Below are 12,028 nucleotides of genomic sequence, written 5' to 3' on the forward strand. Positions count from 1 at the left end.
TTTAGATGTGGTAATTTGTGTCATGGATCTTTTCACTATATTTGTTTTATAGTTGCATGTATGCCAAGTATATGGTTTCGAATGTAATGATGACTTGGCTGAAAATATCATTTACCCTGTGCAATAAACCTTTAGCTGTTATCCTACCATCTTGTGTCACTTATAATGTAATATCTTGAGGTGGTTGTGACACTAAGAAGTGGAGTAACCCAAAGAACCCATCAACAGCATAACATAGCTGCGATTAAAAAAAACACATTTAAAGGGAAACTATAGAATGGCTTTGTCACTAATACCACTTTCGGTTAGGTATCTCGGATGTTCTGATACTTCAGTTAATAAAGGAGGCTGGAATTTTCAAAGATGGCGAAGGGGTTTAGGAACCCAAATCCTATTGACTTTCAATGAGAGTTGGACAGGCATGTTTGAAAATCTCAGCAGTGATAAATACGTAAATAACTTAAACTCCTGGATTTCTTATTGAAAATGGTATTAAGGGCAAAGATACATGGCCTAATATATAAATACATAAATGTAAGGCCACAATCTGGCAAATGACTCCATGTGGACAGACTCCTGCATCCACAAGGAAACCTTTTGTTGTCTAAGTCAATTTTTGGATGCCAAACTTAAGATCTCTTGCATGTGATTTTCAGAGGTGCTGAGAACCCATGGCTTCCAGGATCTTCAGACAGAGCTGTAGATTTTCAGCATTTCTAAAAATCAGGTGTTCAAAGTTGAGCATTCAAAATCTATAGCACACAAAATCAGTGACCCTTCTGAAAATATTTAGGCCCTTGTCTTGGAAGTTATTCCTATCAGGCAGATCCAGATCACTGTGCATGCACAGAGCTCCATGGACTTAAATTAACAGAAAATATATGTAATGGGCAATGCTCAGTAAAACTGAGAGGAGAGGTGTCAGTTTATAATATTTCTCTTGATTTGCTTTTAAAAGTCCCTATTCAGGGCTGTAACTCTTGTAAAAACATTAAAAACATACAAACAAATCCTCTAATCAATTAAATTGTAATATATCACCTTCAGCCTCGGTACTGAAATAATTTCTGAACAATGCTACATGTTACATTCTAAGGCTCAGATCCAGCAAATGCATAAGCATGTGCATAATTTTATGCATATGAGTTGATCAGTGATGGTAAAGTTTCTCTCACACTCAGGTGTTTGCAGAATTAGGGCATAATTTGCTTGCAATATCTAGGTGCAAAGTAAGTTAAGGGCAGAATGGCAGCATGTTCTATTAATTTAGATGGAATCAATGGGCATCAAAAGTCAAAGGTATACATGACTCTGTCACTGTCCATCATTAAACAGCATTAAACAAAGCTAAGCATTGAGCTTTCCTATACAGAGACCTCAGCCTGCTGTGATGGCAAATACACCATTAAAAATCCTTTTAACCTTTTATTAAAGATACAGAAAAGACCGGGAAAACAAAGCATTTGAAATATAAAGTATTAAGTATGACTTTCATTTTAAAAACATCCCTTGTTCCCTTTCCCTTCAGCTAGAGAGAGTTTTTATAAGCGCCTTCTCCTGCCCTTTGTTTGACAGTCTCTTAGATGATAACTGTCCTGTTTGGGGAAATGCAAGCAGGTTAATTGAGCTGGGCTGGAGCTGCTGTTGTTGCCGTTATTGATAAAGTCCAGTTCCATTTCCTAGAAGACAGAACAAGACAAACACACTCAAGAGGGGAGAGAACAAAAAACAGCAACAATTAAAAAATATGCAGCTTGTTTCTGATGTTGACTTTCACTTGTAACATTACTGCTGGAAAAACACAGGCATGGCATATCATCTTATTAGCCACTCTGAGACCTGGCAAATTTATACAAGCATTAGGCATTGTTTCTGTCTGCCTTTCTGGTTGTGGGCTCAGAACAGCAGTTTTGCAAAATATATAGTCTTGGTCAGATAAGCCAGATTTTTGTTAGACAGAAGGAAAAAGGAGAAGAATAGAAAAGACAAGAAATAAGGTGAGAAAGGAAAACATACATGGGATGTGTGTGTGCGGAAAGTCTCATGTCCCAGGTTGTGCCTGGGATTCATCTGAAGCTGGTGGAAGTGGTAATGTCATCGGGTCCCTCTCTTGGCCCAGTCTGGTCAGGACATTTTTTATGATTATGATAAAAAATATCTGATGGTGTTATAGGAGATCCTGGGATCCCAGGAGACAGCGGAGGTGGTAGCCATGCTTGCTCCTTCCCCTTGTTTCAGTCAGCAATTGTTGCAGTTGTACTCCATTCACATCCATCCATTCTTATTTTCATCCCAAAGTCTCTCTCTTTCTTAAGGATCTCAAATGGATCGATGGGTAGATTAGCCCATCCCCTCATTATTTTGCCCACCAATTAGGCCGCATTTCTAACACACCAATTTTGGTTCATTGATATCTGGTACCACACTACTCTTGTTTGCCAGACCTGATCTTAACACAGTTATATCAATAGGCCTTTTTGTTTGGACTCATTTTGCACCTTTTCCCATCAACTTTGATTGTTATAAATTATTCTGATATTTTATGAACTTTCATTCACTTTTTACAATTAAATTACACTGTTAGGGTAAATTTACAGTTATTACAACAACCCTTATAATTGTGAATTAACTTTTTTCTGTCAATTTAAAATAAACATTTGAAACTTTTGGAACAATTTTGGGTTCATAATTTCCTAGATTTTATTTTTAATCAAAATACCAAGTTATTTTAATGCAGATACCTATTTTACCATTGTAGTTAGTCTCCCTAGCCTTCCAAATTACTTCAGTGATGCAACAAATCAATAATTGAGACTGTGGCAGTAAAATATGTCACTGTTTTTGAAAGAACTAGGGAGTCACAACCATTGGCATGTCACAAGCTGAACAAATCAAGCATTTATAAAGGATAAATGCTCTTGTTTTATATTGTTTCCACCCATGAAAAGTCCAAAGTTTACTTTCAGAAGCATGTATATCGTTCCCACTGAAGCCAGTGAGAACTGTACATGCATATTGTGTGTGTGTGTATGTGTGTGTGCAACAACTGCATTTTCTCTACAGAGAAAACTTAGTGACAAATCTTATCAAGTAAACAGAAGATCCTTTATCTTCTCTTTCTTTTTAACTCTGGAATAATTATTTGGCTTTTAAAATAATTAAATTAGAGTTCATATTAATGTTGAAACTTTCTGCCAAAATTAGATTATTTAAGAGAATCCTGAATGGTACTTCAACAGCCAAGCGCAGTTATATTAAGTCAAACTTCACTACATGAGAAAGTTGCTGACATTAAATAAGTTGCATGAAATATTAAATCTTTGGCTTGGATAGTAATAAAACACACAGGAGAGTGTACTTCTAAGTTACCGGTACTTCTGTACTGGCTGTGTCATTTGTAGTTTGAGCAGACTCAGGAGACCTTAAATCCATTACTGATAGAGTGTGACTTGAGATAAGCCACTTCTCCTCCTGTGCCCCCAGTTGCTTCACCTGTGCAATATAGATAATGAACCAGATTGTCTCCTAAATAGATTTTCCCCTGACTGTGCCATAGGATCAGGGATTTGAGAGGTGTGTGTGAGAGAATGAGCGCACATGTGCTTCCCCACGCCTAACCCCCACAGCAGGATCTTTGAAATCCTGAGATCCATCAGAGACCAGGTCATCCCTGCCAAGACCCTATGTTGTTTCTTGGCCCACTTCCAGCCCCTTCTAGCCATGCTTTCATATTAAGCAACGTAAAGCTCCTAATCTTTAAGATTGGACAGTGAATATAATTTTAAGGTGCTTAATGATTATAAGTGTGGGACTGAATAGTCTTTTTAACTTTTTTAACTTACTTGCTGCACCAACTAGTTGGAATGAGGTATTCTTAAAATTATAAAGGGCTTTTAGAAGAAACCTGAATTGCCATTTTTAATGTCATATCTGTTTTCTTTATATTTTATAGTGCTGTATTTTTTTAACATCCTAAAACCTAATTTGAGGCTAAATCTGTGGCCTTTATTTATTTTTTTTAACTGAATAAAACCCCTAAAGTTCAACTGAACACTGAAAGAATATCCTGAAAATTGTTCTTGGAGTTTAGAAAGGCCCTGTGATTTAACATGACACTGTCAAGGTTGTTAGGCCTTAAAATTAACATTCTGGACATTGCCTCACTGTAATGCTTACATGAAGCTCTAATTTTATTTCATGGTTTCTAATCCTCCATCAGTTGTACACCCATTTGTTTTCTCAACAGTCTGATAAAAATTAATGTACTGTTTCTGCTGCCATTACTCACACTGAATAGTACTTTTCTCTGCTAATAGTCCTATTGATTTCTGTGGGACTACTCATGATATAAGGTACTATTCTGTATGAGTAAAAGTGGTAGAATCTGGCCCTAAATGTTATATCATATTATATTGCACAATGAAAGAAACACCAAGAGCCACATTTTTTTAAAATCTTATGCTATTACTCTTTTTGTGCAGACAACTACATTTTTTTTTTTTACTCATGGACAATTACCAACTCCTCTGTAAAGCCAGTTCTACTCAATTTGTGCACATTTGTAGTTAGTCAGTGGAACTTTCATTGTGAGTAAAGCAAGGAAGATTTGACACATCTTTTGCATGTGTAATTTAGATGCCTCGTTTTGAAAACTTGCCTTAAATATTCTGAATTATATACTTCAGGCCAAAGTAACTGTCTGGGCAAAAATACTATAAATTGGTCAGTTCAGTTTAGCACCTAAAAAAATAGGAAAAATTTAGCAGAGTCTAAATGATATTAATACAAAGTGATTTGATTTCAGATATGTTATTTAACAAACTTAACAAACCTAAAAAATGAAAAGATTTATTGTGCTGTTGAAACATATAGTGCATATCCATTTATTAATAGAATAATTGCAGAGTGAGCTATTACATGCAATTGTTGGTAGCTTGTCACTGATTTTGATAACATACTTATCTTTGGCCCAGTCCTCCTTCTCTTAGCCTAATTGAGTAGTTCCTTACTTTGTTATTAGTCCCAATTCAATGGCTATACTTGCAAACTAAGGTGCTATTCAGTAAGGGTATAGGGTATGCACGGGCTTTACAGTGAACTAAATTGTGCATCTACAATACCCCTTTGTAAGGGACAGCACATAGATGCACTGCCCCAGGAGCAGTATAGGGAGGAAATTATGCCTGGGGGGCTCCAGAAAGTGATTACTATAGCCTGCCCAGCATGTAAGGCTCTGGAGCCACCCTCTGCCTGCCCATATACTGGAGGAAGGAAACAGCAAGCATGCAATGTTTGCTTACTCCTAAATGCCCAGAGCCAAGGTCTGAGGAGGCTGCACAGGTTTGTGTGTTTGTATGGGGGAGAAGTGGGGTTTCTTATGTTCCAGGATACCCTGCACCATGTTCTGGATAATATAAATCAAATATATGGTCATTTCATTGAGGAGTCTGGGAAGTGACTCGAGGGATTTGCCATGGCTAAACTGGAAGGAGAGAAGGTTGAGTTTGGTGACTACATTTTGGATTAATGCAAGATTAGTGTCACTGAATTATGACATAGAAATAAACCAGATGCTAATAAGCTATGTCTGATTGTATTTAAATTTGTGTTTTATACAGCTTTTCAATTGCTTCTTTGCTATTACTCCAAGTATTTGCAGTCACTGAGGCAAATTCCTAAAGGACAGTTCATATTAGTTTGGTTTTTTTAATTAATGTCCAGATCAAAGGGCAGGCACGTGTTTCTCCACCTTGGTGAATGGTCGCTGTGCACAAGAACTTCCGAGTAGGTTTACCAAAATGCAGTGCTGCTGTGAATCTGGTCGATGCTGGGCCATTGGATCTGTTCCTGAGATGTGTCCTGTGAGAGGCTCTGGTGAGTGGTTTTTGCTGTCCATTCCAGTTGTAACAGTGGTTGTTGGAAACATTTTAAACTGCCTTAAAATCAAATCTAAAAAAAAGTTAGGAGTTACATTATTATTCATACTTGTGTTCTTAATATGTATGTTTCCATCTCTGAACTATTTTTTCTGGTCCATTATTACTTACCGCCAGTTTCTGTAACCTCCTTTGTTGACGTTGGACATAGGTCTTGGAAACTGAGGAAGATTTTGTGGTCAAGCTCAAATAAAAAATGAGGGTCTGAGGGTCATTAGTTCATTACAATGTAAAGGAACAGCTGCTCTCTTTTTCTATAGCTTTTCATGTTTCTTTGAACTGGCAGTGTATATTACGTGAGTATTTCATTTAATCTCGTAGCCTGGCACTCACATAGCAACTTTCCTTATCGATGGGATAAATACATTTTCATTTTACCTATTCTAAGATATCTCCAGGACAAGGATTAGCATACTTTTTTTATCCATACATTGACAAATGCTCTACCAAACAGCTAGGAGCAAATTGTAACATGTCCTAATATTATTGTACGTGGTCTTCTTTAAATAACACTTGTTATGACTGTGAAATTCTCATAAACATAGGACTAGAAGAGAGAAGACAGTAAATTCCAAAATGAGGAATTGGTACTTTATTTTTTCCTTATGATACAAAGTTCTATATTTCAACAACTTCTTTACACACTGAATGAGGTGAGACTGTTTTACTGTATGCCTCTCTGCGTGTTCTGTTTTTTTGTAGATGAATACCGTAGGCTTTGCATAGATGGAGTTCCTGTAGGAGGTGGTTCCAGACCTGGTGCAACAGGAGGGAATGGATTCCTTCCTGGTGGAAATGGGAATAGCTATGGCCCAGGAGGAACTGGATTCATTCCCATTCCAGGTGGCAATGGCTTCTCTCCTGGTGTAGGAGGAGCAGGTGTTGGGACTGGTGGCCAGAGTCCCACTGGAAATGGTCCAATCATTACAGGGCTGAGTATGTTTCCTTGTTTTTTTTTTAATAGTTTCCCTCTATTTTTGATGAATGAGTTCATAACTTATTGCTTCTTGCTGTTTCTCTTAGGTTTTATTCTGAAAATGAGAAAATATCTCTGAATATACATCCTTATTAATGCAGTTGCATATAAGACATGTTTCATGCTTTCATGACTGTGGATTTTCTAGAGAGTTTAAGGTCCTTTTTTCCCAACAAAGATCATAATACAGACATTTTCAGTTTTTTGTTATTTGGGTTGTAGAGATTAGCTTCCTTATTGGTCCTTATCCACTGTAACTACCTCTATCTTTTATAATCCCTCAGTTTACCAGTTATGTTCACCTTTTAATCAGTGAACTTCTTATTAAGTTGTATGCCTGCAGTGACTTTAACCTCAGACTTCTGTAATATAGCTATTTATTGTCTACACCAGTGTTTCTCAATTGGTGTTCCACGGAACCCTGGGGTTCCGCGGGAACACTGTTAGGGTTCCGCGAGAAAGTGTCATTGCGCCGCCGAGAGCAGCTGTTCTCCGCGCCGCCGAAAAAGGGAAGATGTCCCGGATTTTTTGGCGGAGGGTGTCGAGTATGAGTGTAATTTCCCTGCGAAGCCTAAAGGGTTCCGCGGGGAAATTTAATTGAGAAACACTGGTCTACACATTTGGTAAAAATATAAGTTGAAGTAATATAGATGTAATAAATTATACAGGGTTATGGATCCCCTGCACTCTAGCCACTGTTTCATCTTTCTAACACTCCAAACCCATGAGTAGCATCAGCTACCCATCATTTAAAAAAAAAATTAACCTGCCAGAAAATTGTCCCTCCAAATGTGGATTTTTCTCCCCAAAGTTCCACCTTCCTGAATCAGTTTCAGTCCTGGCTTGAGACAGTTTATTTATAAATAAAATCTTTATTTTATTCAAAGTGATAAGATGTATAATCTTGCAATCCTTCAGGGGTAGAAGAGGGAGTTTCATTCCCTCGGAAAGAGGAGTTTCCCAGCCTAGCAGTGGGGACCTAACACTCACTTCTAGATCCTGAAGGGTCTGAGGTGTCAGGTTTTTAAAGCCCCGACTCTATATTTTTATATATAGAAAACCCATTTTAGATTAGTTTTAGAGATGTTTTACATTTATTAGTTTTAATTTTCTCTCTGTCTCAGCCTTGTAGAATTGAACTTAGGGAGAGTAAAGCTTTCCAAAGAGAGGGATACAATAAATAGTTCAATAAATGTTTTAAAAATTCTCTTAAACATTCCTAACGAAGTTTTTCTGTAACATATAGAGCATAAACAAAATACGCAAGGCATGGTGCAATATAAAAGCACGCATTCAGGATAATCTGCATGACTCACTTGTTGCCATTTGTTAGTAAAGCAGTCTTCGCAAATTCATGATGCTAAAACCTATATACTATCATCAAAACTATACACTATCATGTACATATAAAATCTGTGTGGTAGTAACATCCATTCAATAAACTATAGATCTGTTTTATCAAGTAGCTTTGAATATCTTACTTGCATACTGTCCACCAATCCATCACAGTCAGTAGTATTACTAGCATTCCAAACCACTGAGCCACCAGTACTTTTGAAACAAACCGCTAGAGAAAATCTTTCCTTCTTTTCCCTCCAAATTGGGAATTGTCCCTTCTCTCCAAAAATTATTACTTTGGCCTATGGCCCAGGATGAAAAATAAACAGTGGGACTACTCACATTTGTAAAGTTACTAATGCCTTGTGCAAGTATTGCAGGATCAGGGACATCGTACAAAACAGTGCATGGAATATTAGGATAAATACACCATAAATAATGGTCATAATAATGAATAACCTGGATCCAAATCCAATCATTCTTCTTTCATGAGACAGTTGATGTAAACAGTGTATCATAACCAAGGCCATTAGTTTAATTTTTTTCTGATGTTAATTTGTGTCTTTTCTACCTTACTGTCCTATCAATCAATAGTTCTTGGAAATACGTTCTTTTAAACTTCAAAGAATACCTAACCTCACTGATTTGTTTTAAAAGCCCACAAAACTAACCTCAATGATTTGTTTTCTAAAAAAAAAAAAAATTGATATAAATAATCATATAGATTATGTTGTGCCTGATTCACATTCTGATTCAACTTTCTAATTTTCTGTAATCTGTTTCAGCAATTCTCAATCAGACAATAGACATATGTAAACACCACCCCAATCTCTGCTTAAATGGACGCTGCATACCAACCATTTCCAGTTACCGATGTGAGTGCAACATGGGATATAAACAAGATGCAAATGGGGATTGTATAGGTAAGTGTACATTTCTACAGTCCAATATTTAGTTTTAAAATCCTTATATTTTTCATTTTTACCACATTTCTCTAAAAATGAGATTTTAATTTTGAGTGCATTTTATATTTTCCTCCACAGAATGTTGTTAGTAGCACTGGTTCTTGTTCAAAATAGTGTGGGAATCACAATGAAATTCTTTATAATGGGAGAGTGTGTAAGTCTTAAGAACAAGCTTTGGAACCAAAATTGCTATGTATCTCCTATAAAGAATAGATCTTTTAGGCCTGCAAGCTTATTTATTATATGTTAGTGTGATTGTTGGATCATTGTACATCTATCTTCACACTTTGTGGGCCAAATTCTGCTCTCATTTCCTCTGACTTTATAGTGTGGTAACTCCATTGTTGTCAGTGCAGTTAGTGTGGATTTATACCAAAGTGAGAGCAGAATTGGTCCTGTTTGTGGGTTTTGCCCTCTCTTGAATGTGAACGGCAAAGTGTTTTTGTATAGATCCTAATTCATTAAAAGAATTTATGTACAGACTTAAATGTCAAATATATTTTACATTATGAATCAAAATACTTGAAATTACCTGTGAAGAACTAAATTCAGCATTATATGTTTTCCTTTCAACCATTGATGGCTTCACACACTCTTAAAAGACAAAAAGGAGCACATCTCCCACTCTATTTAGGTGGTTTGTGATGTCATCAATTCTTGTAAGGAAATGCAAAACTTGCGACTTAGCAGTTCTGTGAAGAAGAATTCTATTTTCAGATATATTGTTTGAAAAAATACTTTGAAGTTTTAATGATTTCTTCTCCTGTGCCACTGTGTAAGAGAAAACTAGAGACAGCTGTGTGTGAAAAGATTCATGTCCGATTGGGGGAAGACACTCCATTTCTTCCTGGCAACAATTCGTGAAAGATGCTGACATCTGTTTTTCGTAATTCCCGGAACACAAGACAAGAAAGGGATATGGTCCTCTAGAAAGGGGACATCTCTGGCCTCCAGTCTTGCTCTGTGCATTCATGATCCCTCTCAACCTGATTGATTTCTATTTGCTTACTGTGAAAAATTATTTCAATTACAGGTTAGAATAAGTCATAAGTAGAGTATGCATCAGCTCCTTATGCCTCTAGCCTGGCTGGAAATGTGGTTTTAGAGCACCTTTCCTGGCATAATTAAGATTTAAGGGAAAGTGTCCAGGGAAGGATATAGTGGGAAGTGCACAGAACTTCCCACTTTGCATCTCTGATTGAGAAGATTGGGTGGGTTCATTCTACTACTAAGCTTTCCTGCCCTGGGCATCATCATCAGAATGTAAGTATGGAGTGGGAGTTTTAACAAAAGTCTGCATTATTGGGCTTTGGATGTCAGGAATTGGCCTCTACTAGCTAAAAATATGGGTATATTTTTGTGTTCACGTTGTAGTGGAGGTTCCTGAAGGTTTCTCATTTAGCATCTTATCCTGTACCATTGAAATCAATAAGAGTATTAATATTGACTTTAGTGAAAGCATGTTCAGACCTCTGGGGATCAATGCTGAAATTTGCTGAGCTCCTCCTGAAAGCTGCTATGTGCCCTGAATTCGTAGATTGTTAAGGCCAGAAGGAACCACTGTGATCAACTGTTCTTCGACTGCCTGTATACATAGGCCATTGAATTTCATCAAGTAGTTCTTGCATTAAGCCGTTAACTTCTGAATTTCTATTTGGTGTGATTAGAAGGGGGAAGCATATGTAGGGGGAGAATTTGGTCATGAATCCTCCGCAAGCCTCTGGGCTCTGGCTGCGGGCTACTGCCGCCTGGCTGAGAGCCCAGGCACGGGTGGCTGTCACACTGGGATGCCGGCAAGTTGCAGGCGTGCTTGCAGCTGGTCGGCAGCTGCCCAGGGCTTGTCGGCATCCTGAGTGGCAGCGGGGCTGCAGCTGCCTGTGCCTGGGCTCGCAGCCAGGTGGCTGCAGCCCTGCTGGAAGCCCAGTTGTCAAACAATGGGTGGCTGCTGCCCGGCTGCGACCCCTGGCGCGGGCGACTGTAGCCCCGCTGGCAACCTGGGTGCTGGCAAGCCGTGGATGGCTGCAGCCAGCTGGCAGCCTGGGTGTGGGCGGCTGCAGCCCCATTGGTAGCCGGCAGTTGAGCAGCTCGGCTGCCTCCCAGGTCCCGTCTGTGAGCTGGGACCAGGCAAGCCGGCGGGGGGGGCGGGGGCTGCAGCCGCCTCCCGCCTGGGAGTGGAGAAGTCCCTGTGCCCCGGCTGGGATCGGTAGTGGGGAGAAGGGCAGCTGGGAGCCTGTGAGTTCCCAGCAGAGAGCTGAGAGATGCCGCTCACAGCTCCCCCCACACTGTCCCTTAGGTCAGTGGAAGTGGTCCTACTGAGGATGCACTCCACCGACCCAAGGAGAGCAGCATGGACATTAGCCACTAGCGGTGGCTGAAAGTCGACACATCTCATGTCGACAAATTTCTGTAGTGTAGACATAGCCTAAGAAAACTAAAACAGCTGCTTTTGAGGTAAGTGGTAGAGGCCTGCAGTTCACACCACAGTAGAGTTATGGTGGGTAGTGTTTGATATGTAGATAAAAAGTGGAGGTGGAGTGGCCATCTGTGGTCTGGGATGCCCAGGTGGATCTATAGCCATTCCTGGATAGTGGAGTTATTGACCATGTGTGTGGTGTGTGTTTGCATAGACTCTCTGGCATAACACCACCAAGCATGGTGTTCAGAGTGGTAAACTCTACTTGAGGTGTTAAGACCCGATTCTCCTTTCATACCAGGTTTAGGCTGGTGTAACTTTGTTGCTTTCAACTCTGTGGAATTACTACTCATTGTCACCACTGTAAGAGGAGACTCAGGCCCTTAGTGAAGTTTATGTT

At 39.0% G+C, this 12,028-nt stretch overlaps 1 protein-coding gene across 2 annotated transcripts in view; it reads left to right on the top strand.

The window, feature by feature from the left end:
* The window catches only part of FBN2 (fibrillin 2), a 277,388-nt gene that overhangs the window by 92,589 nt on the left and 172,771 nt on the right, over nt 1–12,028 (top strand). For both annotated transcript variants that reach the window (XM_067569251.1, XM_067569252.1), the window contains 3 exons: nt 5,722–5,874; nt 6,639–6,872; nt 9,036–9,173. In XM_067569251.1, coding sequence (XP_067425352.1) covers nt 5,722–5,874; nt 6,639–6,872; nt 9,036–9,173 — 525 coding nt within the window. The remainder of the gene's footprint in view (nt 1–5,721; nt 5,875–6,638; nt 6,873–9,035; nt 9,174–12,028) is intronic.

This window comes from Emydura macquarii, unplaced genomic scaffold, assembly GCF_026122565.2.
Source record: "Emydura macquarii macquarii isolate MOO-44397 ecotype Brisbane River unplaced genomic scaffold, CSIRO-AGI_Emac_v2 contig_2897, whole genome shotgun sequence".
Classification (NCBI taxonomy): Eukaryota; Metazoa; Chordata; order Testudines; family Chelidae; genus Emydura; species Emydura macquarii.